Source organism: Pongo pygmaeus, chromosome X, assembly GCF_028885625.2.
Source record: "Pongo pygmaeus isolate AG05252 chromosome X, NHGRI_mPonPyg2-v2.0_pri, whole genome shotgun sequence".
Lineage (NCBI taxonomy): Eukaryota > Metazoa > Chordata > Mammalia > Primates > Hominidae > Pongo > Pongo pygmaeus.
Window position 1 is genome coordinate 36,884,808 of NC_072396.2, and position 21,809 is coordinate 36,906,616.

The 21,809-nt window shown below is 34.7% G+C and overlaps 1 protein-coding gene across 1 annotated transcript in view; it reads left to right on the top strand.

The window, feature by feature from the left end:
- CFAP47 (cilia and flagella associated protein 47) overlaps positions 1 to 21,809 on the top strand; it is a 458,984-nt gene that overhangs the window by 218,860 nt on the left and 218,315 nt on the right. The window contains exons 34-37 of the mRNA XM_054473062.2: positions 6,161 to 6,258; positions 6,549 to 6,665; positions 13,425 to 13,559; positions 15,067 to 15,182. Of these exons, the coding sequence (XP_054329037.1) occupies positions 6,161 to 6,258; positions 6,549 to 6,665; positions 13,425 to 13,559; positions 15,067 to 15,182 (466 nt within the window). The remainder of the gene's footprint in view (positions 1 to 6,160; positions 6,259 to 6,548; positions 6,666 to 13,424; positions 13,560 to 15,066; positions 15,183 to 21,809) is intronic.

Sequence of the window (21,809 nt, forward strand, 5' to 3'; positions counted from 1 at the left end):
GATTCATATATGTCCATGGTATGAGGGAAGAGAGAAATGAGAAGTGACAATTAATGAATATCAAGTTTATTTATGTGTTGATAAAAATATTTTAAAAGCAGGTAGTAGTGATGATTGCACAGCTATATGAATATACTAAACAACAATGAATTGAACAATTGAATTGCATGAAATTTGTGTTATGTGAATTATATCTCAATATAACTTTTATAAAAATGTACTGTTATAGTCATCTAACATAAAATTCATGTGACAATTATTATATTCATAATAAGTAAATTGACTAATTTTTTCTGAAATTTCTGATTGAATTTTGTGTTTAACAAACACATCTCTAATTCATAATACTATAAAGACCAGTATTTTTATTACTACTTAAATATACCTGAATATCAGAAGTGATGTAATGTAAAACTGGATAAAAACATAACTTCCAAATTAAAAATTTAAAAAATGTGCAGAGCATTACTTGAATTTTCTGGTTTCTGACAAATGACAACTACATTAGACTGCTGGTTCTCTCTCCAAAAAAAAAAAAAAACAACCATTGACCAACACGTCTCAGATGATAATGTGAATACTTGGAGATTTTGTTAACATGTTTTTATATTTTGCTAGGTGTTGGGTGAGGCCAGAAATTCTGCATTTTCAACAAGCTTCCATTTGATGTAGGTGCTGCTGATTCACTTAGCTCACTTTGGGTAGCAAATCCTTAGAGGGAGTATAGAAGAGAGAGTAGCTTGTATCAAAGGAACTATCATAAAAGTAGAGAAAATCCTTGATATATCAAAGCTGTGATAAACTGTGATGAGGGGTTGGCAGCAGCCTTGAGTATAAAAGACAAGATACAGGCATAGGATCAGAGATTAGAGAAGAGCTTTGAAGTTTTGTCTTTACTTTTTCGCAACATTGCCTTGGAAGAATCATTGTCATCCTATTCTTACTGAGAGCCTTGTTTGAACAGCTACAGCCCATGCCTACTGGTGTTCAACAAATAATAATATCAAAGCAGATTCAAAGTTGTGATGGGTTGAACAAAAATAGGTGCCCTGGTTTCTACTCAGGGAGATAGAGAACTGGAAACTGTTTTCTCCCACCCTTACAGCAACAATGAAAGTCAGACAAGCAGCAAATTCTCTATTTTTCTTGAACCTTAACATAAAGCTGAGATTGCAGGGCAACAAAGAGAGACTTGGTTTTTACTGGAAGAAATGAGATGATAGCAATGGTCTACTTGTAGATAGAGCTAGACGCCATTAAGAATAGTTGAGTTAGGGTGATTGGTGTATTGGTAGAGGCCAAGTATACACTAGTGAGAGATCATGAAACTCCTAGTGGCCACAGTTATAGACTCTGCATCTTCTTGCAGGTGTTTACTCCACAGACTTCACATGTTGCTCTCAGAAATGACTAAAGTGAGTCTGGAGAATGTGTACTACTTAGTACCTAGTGTAGGGGCAAGCAATTCACTCCGACTTCTGTATATCTGTCTTAGTCCATTTAGTGTTGCTATAACAGAATACTACAGATTGGGTAATTTATAAACAATAGAAGTTTATTTGGGTCATGACTCTGGAGGCTGGAAAGTCCAAGATAATTAGGTTGCATTTGATAAGGGCCTTCTTGCTGCATTATTACATTATGGTAGGCATCCCATAGCTAGAGAAGATGATAAAAAGTAAGAGCATGCAAGAAAGAGAGAAAAAGAGGGCCAGACTCCCAATGTAACTAACACACTCCTGAGATAACACCATTAATCCATTCATGAAGCCAGAGCTCTCATGATCTAATTACCTCCTAAAAGTCCCACCTCTATTGGTGGGTATTAACCATTGAAATGGCAATGAAATTTGAACATGAGATTTAGAGGGGACATTCAAACAATAGCAATACCTTATAGAGCAGATGTGTTCATCTATGTTAATTTAAGGACAACACATACTGTCACCCAAAGGGCTCTGGTGAATACTCATTGCAGTTGCCAAAAAAAAAAAAAAAAGAAACAAAAGAAAGAAAAAGGAAAAAAAAGAAAATAACAAACTACCTCTTGCCCCGAGAAAGGGGCTGGAATTCAACATTTCTGTCAAGTAGAAAATCCCAAACAATCTATAAAAAGCTTCTAGAAATACTATATGCATTTATCAAGGTCAGAGGATATATAGTCACTATACAATTAAATTAAATTATATTTCTATATATTGACAGTAAACAATTGGAATTTAAAATAAAAATATACCATTTAACATAGAAGAAATACTTAAGTATCTAATATTAAGTACTTAGTATAAGTATGTATAACAAAATAAATTAGAGATATATATGCTATAAACTACAAAACACTGATGAAAGCAATCAATGAGAACTAAATAGAGAAATATAGCATGCACATGACGTTGGAAAACTAAATGTTGTTAGGCTATCAAATTGATCTATAGATTCAATTCAATTCCAGTGAAAATACCATCACATATTCTTATAGACAGATGTCAATAAGTTGACTCTAAAATGTATATATAAAGGCATTGCCATTAAAATAGCCAAAACAATTTTGAAAAGGTGGAAGAAATTTTGAAACTACAATAATTAAGACTGGGTGGTATTGACAAAAGAATAGATGTGTAGATCAAAAGAATAGAATTGAGAGACAAGGAATATATCTACACAAATATAATCAACTGGGTGTTTTTGCTTACAAAAGTGCAAAAGCAATTAAATCAAGTAAGGCTAGTGTTTTCAACAAATATTACTTGAATAATTGGAAGTGCATATGTAAAAAATGAGCATTGACCTATACCTCACATCTTGTACTAAAATTATCTCAAAGTAGATCATAGATCTAAATATAAACCCACACAACTTTTATATACATACATATATATGCACATATATACATGTATACACATATCTATATGTATTGGACTTTATCATATTAAAATCTCTGCTTTGTGAAAGACACTATTAAGAGAAAGAAAAGACAAGCTACAGACTGGGGGAAAATATTTTTGAATAACATATTCCACAAATTTCTTGTATGCAGGATACATAAAGAACTCTCCAAATTCAACAACAAGAAAATAAACAACCAAATTTGAAAAATAGTCAAAAGTTCTGAAAAGATACATCATCACCAAAAAGAGAGAGGGAGAGATAGAAAAAAGACATATATAAGTTGCCGAATACAATTACTATATAATCCAGAAGTCTCTTTTCCAGCTGTTTCACCAAAATACGTTAGAATTACCAAGCATCATATGTTCTCACTCATAAGTGGGAGCTAAGCTATGGGGATGCAAAGGCATAAGAATGATACAATGGACTTTGGGGACTCATGGGGAAAGGGTGAGAAGGGAGTGAGGGATAAAAGGCTACCAACTGGGTTCAGTGAATACTACTTGGGTGCTGGGTGCACCAAAATCTCACAAATCACCACTGAAGAACTTACTCGTGTAATCAAATACCACCAGTTACCCCCAAAACCTATGGAAATAAAACTTTTTTTAAAAAAAGAATTGCTGATCACAATAAGCACTACATGAGATAATTTATAGCAGATTTTCATAATTGCCTCTAAACTGAAGACAAACCAAATGCCCTTCAATTGGTGAATGAATACCTCATCTCTGTGACATCCATCAAATACAGTACTACTCAACAATGGAAACAACAACGACTATTGATTCACACAACATGGGTGCATCTTAAATGAATTTCACTAAGTAAAAGAAGCCAAAACAACAAGACCCCACAAGACTACATATTGATATTGTGTGATTCAAGTTTTATGGCATTTTGGTAAAGGTGAAGTTATTGAGATTAAAAACACATCAGTGTTTGCCAGGTGCTAACGGATGAGGGTAGGGATTGACTACAAAGGTGCAGCACGTTGGAATTTTGGGGGTGATCACACTTTTCTTTATGGAAATGTGATGGCAGGTACATGAAAATGTATTCCTCAAGTTCCTATAGGTGTGTACCACAAAGAGTGAATGCTAGTGTAAGTAATTTTATAAAATCAACCAAGATATGTAAGTAATTAAGGACAAAATGCAGGCTGTGACAAATGAATATAACTGGGTTATAAATGTTGGACAACCTCACTGATGGTAATGAAAAAGAAATGAGCTTATTTAATTGTAAAGAAATATGACTGTAGTCTAAGACTAAAGGTGTAAAGAACTGTACATACACACCTTACTCTAGTTTCTCACAGGGGTATGGCTTTGCAATTCTGAAAGCACTTTATATACATGCTAGGGTTTAACCAATACATAAAAATATTGTAGATAATGAGATTGAGATTTTTCACTGTTGACAAAATAAGGTGCGGCGGGTGTCATAATGAATTCTGTGGTCCTGAGTTGTGATTGGTGGAGCTGGAAATAACAGGATAACATTAGTTGTTGCTGTATTGTTATGTATTCACTGACTTTTGATTGGAGGATTTTTTTTTAATTCCTTGTTTTCCTGTTATGGATGTGATTTTCCAGCAACAAGATGTTAAGCTTCTTCAAGACAATTTCTGTCCCTCCTCTAATGTCTGTACAAGACAAGGATGTGCTATCTGGTGGATACAGTCTATGTCCACTGCTAACTGACTGATTCTTTATCAGTGTAAAAGGCTAGTAAATTACCTTTTTCAGATCAAAAGTTATCATTGCTTCCAGTCCATAGAAAAATAAATATTAACTACAAAAGTGAAATATTTTGCTTTTATTGATAGCTATGGGTGGCAAATATACATTCAGAGAAGCACATTTTACTTAGCTAAGAGAGTACATCTTAGGTTCTCACCACATACATATACACAAAATAGTGACTATGTGAAGTGATGAATATGTTAATTAGCTTGATTTTGGGTATCACTACACAAGGTATACTTATATCAAAACACAATTTATGTTCTATATACATATACTCTTTATTTGCCAATTATACATCAAAGCTGGACAAAAAAGAGAAGCACATGTAGGTTATCATTATTCAGCCAACTGGCAATGCGTATTTAAAATCATTAATTCGATTACATCGAATCTAATATCAAAAATGTTATTTATAAGTCTTGATCAGGAAATAATACTTTGAAAAATACAGAGGTTGTTTGCTATGCATTAGTTGAAAATCCTTAGTGATCTGTGTGCTAGACTGATTTTGTGACGATGTGCTATAGAAATCCTATAGAAATGTTCAATGTCATAGCTTCTCAGATGAAAAAGTACTGGACATTGTCTGTGAAGTGTCCAGGACATCTGTGATTCAAGAGATAATTAAGTCTTCCAATTCCAGGTGTAAAGCAATCCCAGTTTTGAAGCTAATATACATGTCATGCGTGTATCATGTCATGGTTTTTCTTCTTCACAGAAAATGGGAGTAGAGAGATTTGAGGGAATTTATAAAGATCACCATTTGCCCCTTGCTTTCAGACAAGAAATTGTCTCACACCATGAAGAATCTAGGCTATTTGGAAACTTATTGAAAAAGAAAATGTCACATTCAACATAGGAATTATTTCCACTGTTTAAAATTAACCTCCACCCAATATAGGTCAGTATTTCAGATATTCACTTAAAATTCAGATACTTCCTCTTTTTTTTGTTCCAGACTCAGCATAGTAATCATGTCTGTAATTGAGAATTCCTTTTACTACTCGCACATCCTGTATTGCCTTTTATAGGTCAATTTTGGTTTCTTTAAGCCATAAATCTTGAATTCCTTTCACATACTTTCCTGCCATGTGGATGAATTTCTGCAAGAAATAAAGAAACTGGTACTAGCACTCTAAAGTTACAAGTAACTCCATGCCTTTTCAGTCTCCTTACCCATGTTGATGATCATTGATTAAACATTTCAACCTCAAGGTTCTCAACAGAATGGGGAATTTTGAAACATTGAATTTCTATTCCATTCCCACACTGTAGTGTATTTTTCAAAGCAGCTCATATAGAATAAAGAAGACCGCTTGCAATTGTTTATAAAGCCTTACAGGTAACTCCCATAGTATTAATCTTCTGAGGCTTAAAATTTGTTTTTATTTCCAATATAATATACTTTTTGTTTTCCAAGCAGAAGCAAAATTTTCTTTTACTATTGCTCAAATTTCCATAGGTATCTTTTAATAAAGTAAAACTATTGTTGTATTTACTCTCCCTCTTTTTTGAAACAGATGTTATCCCTTCTGAGAGATGGATAGTAAATTTTGACAAAGACCTTTCAGATGGTCTTGTTTTTGCAACACAGTTGGGAGCCTATTGCCCATTCTTGGTAAGAGTCATTTTTATGCATAATGATCTTCTATTATTTAAAAAAACTTAGTGATTAAAATTTGAAGTGTATTTTCTGTAAACAGATTATTTCGAATGTCTTACATTCAAGTCAGACACCTGAATCTGCATGGCCAGCACTACCTTTTTGTTTATTCTTGCATTTTGATTGCAATAATTTATTACTGGCAAATATTAATATTTAAATGATTCTTTGCCTAACTATAGAGAACACTTAAAAAACAGAATTTTTTATTCCATTACCAAAAGGTTTGATTTTTTCTTTTACAGATCGAGTCTCATTTTATAAATATGTACACACGACCAAAAAGTCCTGAAGAGTATCTGCACAATTGCCTGATTATTGTAAATACTCTTTATGAAATTGACTTTGACATGGAAATACAGGTGGGTGCCTTTATATTAAACATTCTACAAACATTTTATAAATTTCTTTTGATAGCTTGCTCATTTATAATATTGCTTTGTTCATATTTTTGAAATTTAAATTGAAACAGGCTTTTGATGAGACATTGCTAAAATGTAGAAATTGAAATATGACTCCACAGAAATCGACTGGATATTTTAAAATTTGTGTAATTATATACATCCAGCTGTGCATAATAGGAAAGTACTTCCAGTCCAAGTGCCTGAAACCCCAAAAATAAACATTGAGTGAATTATAATCATTACTCAAAATCTAAGAATGAACTAAAAGAGCATATTTATTTAAATATAGATGTCATATTATTATCTTCTAATTTAGTAGCAAAAATAAATTTTCACTTTAGTATTAAAATAAATGTTTGTGTAGAGGTCATAATGGCAATATACATTTTAATTGTATGTTGACCTCCAAGTAGTAATTCCTTTTGGCTTTTCACATCAAGACCTCAATAGCAATAATCAAAAATATATTGGAATTTTACTATTTTATGAGTCTTTTGTTTGTTACTTAGGGGCAATAAAATGGTAAAATAAGTGATTCCTGACTAATGAATATATAAATTCATTAAATTATCAAGATATTTGCCTCTTAAAAGATAATGCTCTATTTATTTAATTGTTAATAATGATCTATGAAAAAAATGAAGTATAGAATTCAGATGAAGGAAGAGATCAATGTGATGCAGACTGATACATCAAAGACAGTGTGGAAGAGACAGAATTTAACTGGCACCTGGAAGGGTGAATTGGATTTGCATTGGTAGTGGTAAGAAAGAAAGTTGTTTGCTCAGAGGAAGTAACATGAACAGAATGGAGAATGTGAAAAAATGACATATGTTAAGGAAATTGTGTGAATAGGTTTCCCCAGTTGAAGTTTGGTATTGGAAACAGAGACATAGGCATATACTAGGATATTGAATATCAGCATAAAAAGTCAGGAATTTATCCTGTGGGCATTATGGGAGATAAAAGGCCTTTACTCTTGCAACAATCGTCAGGATGGACCGAGAGGAGAGGAACTGGTGACAGGGAACACAGACCAATCGCAATGTAATTTGAACTGGTCAAGGAGTACAGTAATTACTTTCTCTACTCTTATCATTTTAATTAGGATTAAAGCATAATAAGCTGATGTAGGAAAAATCATGAGGTTTGCTAGAGTTGGTGACCAGCCACAAAAGAAGGGCATTGGAGAAAGACTATTATAACTAACTCTGAGTTTTTCATTCTGTGATCCAGAAAGACTGATGATACTAGTGCCCGAAATGATATCTTACACCTGCTGGAGAAATGAGTTTTATAATTGCTCACTTTTTTCTATGTATTGAAGTCACTTGCATGTTAATGTCACTTTGTACCATTCCTGACATTTGTATTCTTTTTATTTCATTTTCTTTTCATTTATTTTTTTTGGGTACAATTGTAAAGGGAAACTGCAATCAATAATTTTAGTCAGAGAGTTCTAATAGTAGAGTTTTAAGGACAAACTCTAATAAAAGACTTTGGTTTTGAAGAATAAAAATATTACAATTCCCATAAATTCAACAAATTATTTAACCTCCCTCATGAAAGACACTGGATACATCCTTCAGGGGTGCAGATGTGACAAAACTACACTCATGCCTTCAAAGGTGTTGCAGACTAATAATCACAAGTTACATGAAACAAGGCTGATGCAAAGCGACAGTGAATGTCACAATAGACATAGAAATAATATGCTATGAGACTCAAAGGGATGAGAAGTCACTCTAAAAAGGATACCAGGAAAATTTGCACAGAACACTTAGTATTTAAGCTGACCCTTGAGAGTTTGGTAGGAGTTCATAAGAAATTTAAAATACCTTTGTTTAGAAAAACCATACATTGTGACTCTCTCCTTTGCTTATTGATTTCCTCACATATGTTGGCTCAATATATTTATTTTATTGTATAGTCAAAAATAATTTAAAAATAAGTATCTACTAGATAAAAATGCAGAAAAGTTGTCCAAGATTTGATGAATGAAGTAATCGAAAGTCGGCTTAGCAGATAATGACCAAACCTTTATCAGCCAATTCCAATGCCCTCTTTATTAGCCCAGATTTACCAACCACACTAAATGGCAGATTTAAAACCATCACCCTCTAATGAACTTATACATAATGAATTAATGCTGGTGCTTGTACTGGTCCACCCTTGAATCCTGTAAAATTCAGCAACGGACTTAATTATTAATGCTTAAGTTTCTTCTTTATTATGTTCTTAATTGCAGCCTGAAAATTAGCTTCATAAGTTGCTGGGGTAATGTTATGTCTTTTTGGAGAATCCTGCCAGTAGGAATATACAGTTATTGCATATTACATATTCTCCTTTTCATGACATGATTTTTATTTGAAGCAAAAATACTATGGAATTGTTTGACCACAGCATAGAATGCATGTTTTGTTCCCTCATGGAAAGATAGATAACAAAATAAATATAATAAGCATTTATGGAGCTTTAGTACACATAATTTAATGAGTAGTGATTGGAGCTAAGGGTGAATAGATATTCTAATTTTGTCCTTAAATTTTTTTGTTTCTTTTTTTTTAATCACTTGTTAGGGTTCTCTAGAGACACAGAAACAGTAGGCTATATGAGAGGGGATTTATTAGGGGGAATTGGCTCACATGAACACAGAGTCAGAGAAGTCTCATGATAGGCTGCCTGCAAGCTGGAACACAGAAGAGCTGGTGGCATCGCTCAGTCCAGAAGCCTCCGAATCAGGGAAGCCAATGGTGCAGCCCCTAGTCCAAATCTAAGAGCCAGAGAGCCCCCAGAGAGCACTGGTGCAAGTTTCAGAGTCTAAAAATTGAAGAACCTAGTCTGACGTCCAAGGACAGGAGGAGAAAAGGTGTCTCACTCTGGAAGGGAGAGAGAGCAGAGAATCCTCCTTCTTCTTACCTGTTTGTCCCAGCCCCAGCTGATTGGATGGTGTCTGCCCACATTGAGGGCAGATGTTTCTCTCTCGGTCCACTGACTCAGCTTCAACCTCCTCTGAAAACACTCTCACAGATACCCAGAAACAATGCTTCACCAGCCATTTAGATATCCCTCAATCCAGTCAAATTGACACCTAAAATTAACCTTCTCAATCACTAGGAAGTTTTCTGCTTTAAAGAACAGAATTCTTGAGTAAAAGTGGTTTAAAAATAAGGAAATTTAATATTTTATAAAAAGATAAAGCCAGACAATCAAAGATTATAAGGATAATTGTTCAGTTTTTTAACAAAGTTATCAGAGATTCAGTTTTGCTCAGCCATTCTTGACCTACTAGCTTTGTTTTAGGACTCTGCACCAATAACTCCCAAGTTTCTGCAGAAGTCTCACATAACACCTTCATACAGTTCTGTCTGGGGCTGGCTGAGTGGCATCTTTTCTTGTGCTTCTCTTTTTCCAGAAGGTAAACCTTTCCCAGCAGCCCCACGGCATATTCCCCATAGCATATCATTGACCAGAGTTGAATCCTATTCTTGTGGCTAACCAGTGGTTGATTAAAAATTAAAAAAAAAAGAATATTCACAAAAAGTTAGGTTCTTAGTAAAGAAGAAAGGGGAAAATGATTGTTGGGAAGGCACTCAATAGCTGTCTTTGTAGGATTATAGTGTATCATTATGTACTGCTAATTATATTTGGTGTCTTATTTGAAAGTTAGTGATACCTTAAAAGATATGGCACATTAAATCCAGCATAAAACTCAAGATCTTATCACCCCTTCTATTTACTGATGATGAAACTGAGGCCCAGGAAATTCAATTGACTTAATCAAGAGCATGGCACTGTGTCATAGCAGGACTTGAATTAATTTACCAGATTTATTGATTTTTTTGTTATGATTTTTATGATTTTTTTGTTTGTTTACATTCCTGCATTTTGTTAATCTAGTAGGAAAACATAGTCATCAAGGGGAAAAAAAGGACCAATACAATTGAAGTTATTTTTGGTTAGATCTATATAGCGAAAATAATGATTATGTCCTTAAAAGTACTTTCACATGAAATTTTTGTTTTAAATAAACCTAACTTATTTTAACATTTGGCTTTCTAGCCTAAAGTTGACAAAAGTCTGATTGCTTTAGGTCACTTTTGTTTAAATGTATAAGGAAAGGTTAGAATGCTCTTTTATTTGGTTTTTCAGTATAATGTCTTATTAAATATAGTTTCCCATTAAAAACGTATTTTTTAATTTGCCAAATTGCTGGATTTTTCGAAGTTTAGCTTTTGAAATAATTTTTATATTGCTATTTATATCATTTTATGGGGTACTCACTAAAACATGGGTCAAAAGACTTTGATTCATCCCAGACTTGAGCCCAGAGTGTTCTGCCATTAGTACTCCTCTTTTCCCCAGTAAACACACCTCCCGTCACCCTAGATAGCGCTCTTCGGATCATACCCTATAGGTTGATTCCAAACACAGGGCCCAGCAGAGCCACACATTCTTCACTTAAAAATTTACCTTCTTAGGCTTCAAAAGTGGATGTGACAATTAAACTCTGCATTTTTTTATTTTGTTCTTATCTTAAATCATTTTTCTACATCTATTTACTAATGTTGTCTTTAAAGAATGTGAGACCACAAAATATCGATGAGAAACTTTATGGTCCTGGTATATTTCCAAGTTTTCCTCAAATTACACTCACAGTTAGCTTTCTACCCTGCTAAGGCAGGCCAGTTTTCTTTCTGTCAGTCTTCTGCCCAGGCACCTTCGTTGGGAAGCCTTACTTCTAATTAACAAAACAAGAAAGAACAAATTCTTCTATTTTCCCAAGAAGAATAAGAGAGCATGAGGAAATGTGGACTAGCAGATCACCAGTGGGGTTGTCATTATTCTCTAAAAACTGCTGCCAAATTTCAGAATCAAGTGCATTAGTTCCACATAGCACATTGGGTCTCCTTGGCTTTCACACTATTTGCGTTTCTAGGCTGGACTCAGATTGTGTTCAGTTGCTAACTTGAATATGTGCCATTAAGTCATAGCAGACCTTCATTTCCATTTTGTGGAAGTACAGAGAGCTCCCTGTATATTGACACTGACAGAGTTGTTTGTCTATTAATGGTGTTTTTTATGTCTTCGAATCCCTCACACCAACCCCAATACTTTTGTGCTGTGAATGACTTTTCCCCACTGCTTCTATCTTCTTCTGTTCCTGACATTACTTTTTGGCTTCAGCTTACGTTCTGGCTATGTTTATTGTCCTGATATCATTGCACTGTAATTTTGGATTTTTATCTCAAATATACTCCAGTAATCATTACTAATGTATTTTGTTTATCAGAGTAATTACATCCTCTGCCTTATTGTTTATCTGTTCTGGGAAAAGTACTTCTTCAACTGCCCCCTACCTGATCTGCCTGAATTGTTGCTCTTATTATGTTATTTCTTGTTCAGAAACCAAGTCCCTCACCCTGCCATTTAAGACCTCCACAATGTAGCCTGGCATTCCTTAGTCTTTTTTCTCCTTAATTGTCCCATCTTTTCTTATGCGTGACCCAAATGGAAGTTCTTTACTGAACAAACACTATGCTTCTCTATCTCCTCATCCTATAGTGATTTGCTTTTCTGAAAAAATACACTCTTTTCCTGACATCAAACAGAACATATTTGGAGTTCAAGCATTCTATAAGGCCCATTTAATGTGCCATTGGTTCTATGGGCCTTTGCTTGAAAATCTCTTACCATCTTTAACTTCAGGAGTAATAGTCACATTAGTCATAATTTCTAGAGTGTAGTGTTCTTCTGAGTTCCGACTAGCTTTTACAGAGTCTGAGGTTACAAGATCAGTGTTCTACTTAGGACACATTTATTTTTCAACACTTAGGTCAAGCTCTTCTGATTCAGAGCGGTATTATTGCTGTATCTATATTTCAGTGTCATTGTCAATCACAAATATTTTAAATGTTTTAAAGTAATTCAATAATTGGTTTACTATGCTTTTCCTCTTTTTATATTTTTATCTATTATCTTATTTGATGGTTAATATTAGGTGTCAACTTGACTGGATTGAAGGATGCCAAGATGCCTGGCAAAGTTTTGTTTCTAGGTGTATCTGTGAGGGTGTTTCCAAAGGAGATGGACGCAGGAGTCAGTGGACTGAGAAAGGAAGATATGCCCTCAGTGTGGGTTGTTACCATCCGATTGGCTGTGGCAGTGGCCAGAACAAAGAGACAGAAGAAGGGGGATATTCAGTTTGCTTGTTTTTTTGTTTATTTGTTCTTTTTTATTTTTGTCGTGATCTCTTTCTCCCTTTGGGAGCAGGATGTATTTTTTTCTCCTTCTGCCCTTGGACATCTGATTCCAGATTTTTCAGCCTTTGGACTCTAGGACTTGCACCAGCAGCCTCCTTTGGGCTTTCAGCCTTTGGCCTCAGAATGGGGCCTGCACTATAGCTTCCCTGGTTTGGGGGATTTGGGACTTGGCCTGAGCCATGCTTCTGGCTTCCCTGGGAGCCCCTATTGGCTTCTGTCATTCTGCAGTTTGTAGCCAGCCTATTGTGGGACTTCGCCTTTGTGATTGTTCAGCCAATTCTTCCTAATAAATTCCCGTTCATATATATATGTGTGTGTGTGTGTATGTGTGTGTGTGTGTGTGTGTGTGTGTGTGTGCACACATATATACAGATATATATCCTATTGGTTCTCTACCTATGTAGAACTCTAACTAATGCATCCTCTAATTTCAATTTATCTTCTTTGAAACTAGGCCACAGACATCTGTGACCCAAATCCAATCCTGATGCTCATGCTTTGTGTCTACATGTATGAAAGACTCCCTACATATCTCCCTAAGAAGGTGGTGTCCTTTGAATGTACTCTACATGACACGGTGTTGAATAAGGTAAGGATAATTTTGGGGTCAAAATGCATAAGGAGTTACACAATTAAGAGAGGTTTTAGATATTTCTTTCCCAACCCAAAATTAACAGCAAGCATCTATATGAATAATTTTATTAAAAGTGAATAAGCCTTATCAAATGTTGCTTCTTCTAAGCCAAAGGTCTAGATGAAGCGAAAGGTGCAATTTTTGCTTAAGAGTAATCACCACTTGCAATGAAATGATGACTCTTTTCTTACTCATTTTCATTTGATTTAAAATAATATTATTCTGTATACAAGTTAATTTACTGCTTTGATAAGATTCATGTTTATTCCTTTTTTCAGGCTGTTTTATGTGTGTCTCTCTTAATATGTAATTTGGAAGGAGGATAATTTTATATTTTTGATGCAAAACTTATCCATATGTGGTCTTCAAAAGATATGCCACAGTGATCTTTGATCTGTAATTGTAACTTCTTTGAGAAAATAACTGTAGCCTCCATGATGGTGTGAGCATCAGTTGATAAGGATTTAGCTAAAAATTGAAAAAAAAAAAACCCCACAAAACCCAGGTTCTTACCTCAAAATGTAGAGGGCTGAATTTAGCGAAAAGAAAGCCTCCTCTTCTAGGTTTGTGTTAGTAAATACTCAGGTTCAATCTCTTTTATTTACTTGATTTCTTTCCTTTTTTGTCAAAAGAAGACATAAAACTCCATAGAATTCAGTATTTACTATGATAATTCGCTAATTGCAATGATATCCAAGGGCTTTGGATAAATAACAAGCCTTAAGATATAATTATATTGAATTTTTGACTTCAAAATAACATTTCAAAAGAGTTAAAAGTTTTTTGCTTAGGCCTGCAGGAGACAAGAGTGTAAATTTGATTTAAGTATAATTTATTACTGTTAACTATTATTACCAATTCTCTATTTCTGTCTACATGATTGTATTCCTTCATATCACTTAATTGTTATTGATGTTTTTAAGTAGTTAATATTAATGCTAGCTAATGTTTAAAAATAAATTTAAATTATGATGTTAAAAACCAAATTAAATCATGTTTAAATAAGATGCTTTTGCATTTGTAATTCCCTTTGTTCAAAGTTCCTTCTCTTTGCCCACTTCAGCTAAACTGTATGTATGTGTGTGTGTGTGTGTGTGTGTGTGTGTGTATGTGTGCATGTAGTTGTTATTTTATTTTATTTTATTTTATTTTATTTTTTTAAATTTTTTGTTGTTGTTGTTGTTTTTTATTTATTTATTTTTTCTTTATTATTATTATTATTATTATACTTTAGGTTTTATGGTACATGTGCGCAATGTGCAGGTAAGTTACATATGTATACATGTGCCATGCTGGTGTTATTTTAAAATACAAATTCTGGCTTTCTCCAGTTGGTGTACATTATGAATAAGTATATTTATGACTAAAACCTATTGTTATCTTTGATAAAAATAAGAAATGATATAGTTGCATAGTTCTTAATTGTATAATCTTACTTACATCCTCTTCTACTTCTGCATAGATTCTACTGAAAAATTCCAGCTCGCGAAACTTAGTGTATAATGCTAGAATTGTTGGAAGAGATGCTGCTGACTTCTCCCTTTCCCAAAAAGGGAATGTTGTGACAATTTCTCCAAGGTATTTTTTTTTTTAATTTTACATTATCAGACATATCAACCCCAAAGATTTAATGTGTTATAATTATAAAATGTGACTTTGATTTTACTATTGATAGATATTTAATGAAACGATTGTCACTCACAGTCAGGCAAATATTAGTATGTTTCTGCAATTCCTCACCAAAGTTTTTGAAACAGTTCTAACAACATAAAACAGTTGTTTTATGTATGCATTTAATTTTAATTTGTTTTTTATGCATACGGGTCATAGAAACAAGACTATAAGTTGGTTTGTTGTGTACTGCCATTCTGTTTCCTGCAGGAAAATGAAACCAGTGCATTCTAAAAGTATGTATGTATATAATTTAAAAATATATATTTATTTTAATTAATTAATTTATTTATTTTTTGAGACTGAGTTTCCCTCTGTCACCCAGGCTGGAGTGCAGTGGCACGATCTTGGCTAACTGCAACCTCTGCCTCCTGGGTTCAAGCAATTCTCCTGCCTCAGCCTCCCGAGTAGCTGGGATTACGGGCACCTGCCACCACGCCTGGCTAATTTTTGTATTTTTAGTAGAGGCGGGGTTTCACCACGTTGGCCAGGCTGGTCTTGAACTCCTGACCTCAGGTGATTCACTCACCTCAGCCTCCCAAAGTGCTGGGATTACAGGTGTAAGCCACTGTGCCCAGCCTATATATATTTTATATATAGTTTTTGCTAATTTTAAAGGCAGCATGTACTCATTATAGGAAATTTAGAGACTATGAAAGTATGAGGAACTGGAAAATAAAAGGTTCATAATCCTACCTCAAAGAAGTCCCAATGTTGCCATTTTTCTCTGTGCCCTCATAGTCATTGTGTATGTGTGTGTAAATGATGGATAGACGGATAGATGATATATATACATGTAAATATACTCCCAAATTGTGATAATGTTATATGTGTCATTTTATCTAATTTTGTTCTCATACTTATTTAATGTTTCTACTACTATCCCACTCACAAAAATAAAGTATAATTGAAACCTCCAGAGAATAGTTTTGAGAAATTAAATCTGAGCATAATGTGAGTCTTCCCAGATCAACAAATCATGTTGGATACGCCAACACATGCTAATGACATAAATACTCTTGTTTATTAAATAATACAAAGATGATATGAGAACAGCTGTGTCAGTACCATAGCAGTTGACAAATTTGATAACTACTAGTGAACTTTAACTAGTCTTGAATTTTAGCCATTGCCTTTGCATTCAATTATTTTTCTCCAATGAAATATGATAGATAACTACTAAAGTTACTTTGCTTGATTATCTCTTTGGATTTTAACTATACATTAAATTGAGTAACTTTTCAAGCTGTAGTCTTTATTTCTGTACTAGTGTATCAAACACAGAAATAATAAGGAAGGGACATTTTAAATTGTACTTAAAATATCCTGTAACCCATTTTCAACAGTGCCCTTGTTTCGTGTCATTAGCCTATGTTAGCTTTCTTCAGTTATTACTCCATGCTGAAGGGGCATGTAAAAGATCTTAATTCTACCTAAACTAAACCTGAGGAAAGAATCTATACTTGCCTGCTTCTTTATTATAAATAAAATATTAGAATAAAATTCCTTGTGTAATAAAAAGAACCTACCCATTTTCCAAGACCATAATAAAATAGTTAAATTTCTAATATGTCTATTAAAAAACATAACTATAATAACACAAGTTCATTTGGACATTGTCACATAACCATTTATTTTGTTGTCAAAGATTTTAAAACTTGAGATCTATACTCCACTCTTCCAATAGGGTGATACAAGTGAAAAGGATGAAGTTTCTCCTGCATTTTTTCCACTCATAAACCTGATAGCCTATTCCAGTATTTCAAAGCTTTCACTATGTGGAAATTCTTCCTAATAGCCACAATAAACCTCTGATAATTTAGTTTCAGGTTACTTTTCCTGTTAAGAAAGTTCATATTTGTTATTTTTATTATAAATGTGTACGGTAGAAAATTTGAGTTATAGAAAAATAAACAGGATAACAAAAATCACCTAGAATTACATCAAACACAGTTTGTTAGTTCGTTTCTTTCCAGTCTTTTCATAGGCACACATAGGTTTATTATAACATATGCATACTTATGTATTTACATAATACAGGCATTATATGTAAATATTAACATAATATTTATTAAACATTTGCTATATAAAAATATCTATATCATATTAACTTTGTTTCATATGTCAATGTCTATATAGTATGCACTTCATATCTAATCTTCCTAATACCCTATTAGTGTCCTCATATTACAGAAGAAGATATTGGACACAGAGACATTAAATTACCCAATGTTCCCTGCTATTAAATGCCGAAGTAGAGATTCAAGACCAGTCAATACAAATTCAGAACTGGCACTTTTATTAAACTGACACTTGCACATATCTTGTGCATGTGTATGTGTGTGTGTGTCTGTCTGTGTGTGTGTCTGTGTGTGTGTCTGTGTCACATTCAACAAAGCCCTTTGCATTCAATATAATGTTATTTTGACTATTTCTAAGCAATCCTGAAGATCCATGATATAATTGTGTCTTAGTCTGTTTGGGCTGCTATAACAAAATACCAAAAACTAGGCAGCTTACAAGCAACAGAAATGTATTTTTCACAGTTCTGGAGGCTGAGAAGCTCAAGATCAAAGCACCTACAGATTGATTTAGTGTCTTGTGAAGGCTTGCTTTCTAGTTCATAGATGGTACTTTCTTTCTGTGTCTTCACATGGTGGTAGGATCAAGGCAGCTCTGTGGGGCTTCTTTTCTAAGTGTAAAAATCCTATTATTGAGAGCTCTGCTCTCATGATCTAATCACTCCCCAAAGTCCCCAACTCCTAATACCATCACAATGGTGATTAGGTTTTCTTCTCTTTTTTTTTTTTTAGCTTTATTGAGGTAAATTGGTAAATAAAAATTATATATATTCAAGGTATAGAGTATGATATTTTGGTATACATATATACATTGTGAAATGATTACAGCAATCAAGGTATTGACATATTCATCACCTCAAAAGGTTGCCTTTTGTATGTGTCTTATGAGAATACTTAAAATATACTTTCTTTACAAATGTCAAGTGTAAATGACATTATAGTCACTTTGATGTAAACTAGGTATCCAGAACTTATTGAAGTTATATCTTCACGTTCGTACCCTTTGATTAGTATCTCCTCATTTTCTCCACCACCTGACCCAACAGTAGCTCCTTCCTTGATGAGGTGCAGGACCCAGCAGCATTTCCCTTTCCAAGGGATTCACAACAGGAATGGCTATTGGTTATGACAGAAGCGAAAGCTGCTGGTGTACTCTGTAGAGCAGTTTACTGGGAACCTAAGTAGCACCCACTGTGTGGCTGATAATGATAAGCCCTGCCCTTCCTTGTTCCTAGCCACCTCTAGACAGCTCAAGTATGCCTGTCTCTCTAATGATCTTTCTGTGTGGTTTTCGTCAGGTTATTGCTCCATTGTGTTACTTCAGGGTCTTAATTGGAACCTTGAGCCCTCTCTAAGTCATTTTTTTCATAGATAGCTGTTTAATTATTGTTTTTATGTGGAGAGAATGAAGATTAGTATCTCCTACTCTGCTGTTCTGATGATGTCACTCCTCTTGTAATTAGGTTTAAACATGTGAACTTGGTAGGGGGGGACACAAACATTTAGACCTTAGCTTTCTACCCTGTAGCCCCAGAATTTATGTCTTCTTGCCTGAAGAATATATTCATTCCATCCCAATAGCCCCCCAGAATCTTAGCTCACTTCAACATCAACTCAAAAGTCTGAAGTCTTAATTCTTACCTATCATATAAGTCTTGTATTTAGGGTTTGCCTAGAAAAATAAATAAAAATATAAGTCTGATATGGGTGAGATTCAAGTTACGATTCTTCCTGAGGCAAATTACTTTCCAGCTGTGATTCTGTGAAATCAAATAACTTATATGCTTCCAAAATACAATGATGGAACAGGCATAGGGTAGACACTTCTACCCTATTCCAAATGGGGGTAATAGGAAAGAAGAAAGTGATAACAGGTCCTAAGTGTGTCCAAAACTAAACAGGACAAATAACATTAAATCTTTAGGCACCAGAATAATCTTCTTTGACTTGAAACTCTGTTCTCCAGGACCACTGGTGGTCCTGCCCCCAATGGCTTTGAGGCAGCCCAGTGCCTGCCACAGCTCTGTGTCTGGGAACATGTCAGTTCTCTGCAGTAGCCTCACCGCTGTGGTCATTCTATGCCTGGGTCTTGTGGTTGTGGTTACCCTGAGCTGGAATCTTGCTCCAATGTCTCTACTGGTGTGAGGTCTTCAGGGAGGCCTGCCTCCAAAGCTCTACTGGGCATTGCCTTTGTGGGAACTCTGCAGTGGCCCTTCCCTATGGCAATTCTCTAACTGAACCCCAAGACTCTCCAGGGTACCCTTTGAAATATAGGTGAAGGCATGCACTTTCTGTGCTTTCTGCACCAGTGGAAATGGTACTACATGGATGCCTCCCAAATTTATTGCCTGTGCCCATCAGAGGGGCAGCTACCACATTCCAAGCCACACCTGGGTCTGCTGAAGCAGTACCTGGGGCAGCCAAGGAGCATGATACTGGAATGTGGACAGTAGAGCCTTGAGGCATTGGTGGGCAGCAAACACCAGGGTCCCACAGCTGTTCATACTCCCTTCTCCTTAAAATTATTCTGTCTCTCAGGCCCTGGTATTCTGGGCCTGTGATGGGAGAGGCAGCACGGATGATCTCTGAAATGTTTTGGGGTAATTCTCCATTGTTTTAATGAATATCATCTGGTTTTCATGGAGATTCCTGATCCATATTAATCTCCTTATCAAACAGTTCCTTGCCCACACCCTTGTTCTCCCCTAAACATGTTTGTTCTCTCATTCTTTTCAATATGGATAAGCTAAGAATTTTCCAAACTTTTAAGTTCTGCTTCCCTTTTGGTTAAAAATTCTGTTTTTAAATCATTTCTTTCTTCTTCCATTTTACTATAAGCATTCAATAGAAGCCAATCCACACCTTTAACACTTTCTTGGAAAAGTCTTTAGTCAGACATTCTATTTAATCACTCACAAGTTCTAACTTCCAGGAAACACCAGGACACAAACACCATTTAGCCAAGTTCTTTGTCACTTTTTAACACGGATATTCTTCCTCTGTTGTCTAATAACTTGCTCCTCATTTCTGTCTGAGACCTCATCAGGATGGCCTTTACTGTCCATACTTCTACCAGGATTCTTTTCACGAACTTTTAGGTAATTTCTAAGAATGTTCAAGCTTTCTCTACAGCTTTATTCTTTTGAGCCTTCACCAGAATCACCCTTTTAGGTAATTTCTAAGAATGTTCAAGCTTTCTCTACAGCTTTATTCTTTTGAGCCTTCACCAGAATCACCCTTTTAGGTAATTTCTAAGAATGTTCAAGCTTTCTCTACAGCTTTATTCTTTTGAGCCTTTACCAGAATCACCCTTTTAGGTAATTTCTAAGAATGTTCAAGCTTTCTCTACAGCTTTATTCTTTTGAGCCTTTACCAGAATCACCCTTTTAGGTAATTTCTAAGAATGTTCAAGCTTTCTCTACAGCTGTATTATTTTGAGCCTGCACCGTAATCAACCTTTATGGCCTTTATATAGTAATCTTGGGTTTTTTTTTTTTTTTTTTAGCATGCACCTCATAATTCTTCCAGCCCCTACCTATTACCCAGTTCCAAAGCCACTTTGACATTTTAGGTATTTGTTACAGCAGCACCCCCATCCACTTCTCAATACTAATTTGCCATCTTAGTCCATTCAGGCTGCTGTAACAATAAACCATAAAATAGGTAGCTTACAGACAACAGAAATTTATTTCTCACAGTTCTAGAGTCTGGGAAGTCCAAGGGATCCAGGTGCTTACAGATTCAGTGTCTGGCAAGGGTCTGAGTTCTGGTTCAAATGTATATGAATTTTTATATATATAAATTGCTAAGAGCACTTGTTCTCTGACTATTTCTATCTCATGACATCCTGTTCTTAAATTGAGGTACCGTATCTTCATAATTGTCTCTGACTTTTATGTTCTCATCTATCCTTGAATTTTCTCTAAAGTTGCTTTATTTACCTTGATCTTAGTGTTCCCTGTTAAAAGATTCGCTCAAATGCCTCCTGACATATTGTTATTCATTCATATGTAATAACATGGCAATAGAAAAGTAAATTTCTATACTGTATGTGCACAGGTATGTCAATTGGTAGGCTTCACATTAGGGTGAAAACCCATTCTGCTTTTATGCCCAATTGTCTGACATTTTATAATGGCATTGAAGGGAGTAGGGTTGTCTGAACCCCATCTTGCCCTTTATGTGGTTATGGTTTCCTCTAACCAGCTATGTTTTGAAAATCTCTTTATTATAATTTTCATGAGATTTTTCTCAGGAAAAGAAATGATGAATCTGGGTTTCAGATGCCATTGTGGTTTAGAACTCCTCTCATATAATTTAACAATTAAATGTTATGTTTCAGTCTTGACATGTAAAGGCTCTATGATCCAGCCTCAGTTTCCTTATTTGAAAAATTCTCATATTCTTTTTTTCCAAACTGTGTTATCAAGTATAAAAGTGTTTTCTAAGCATT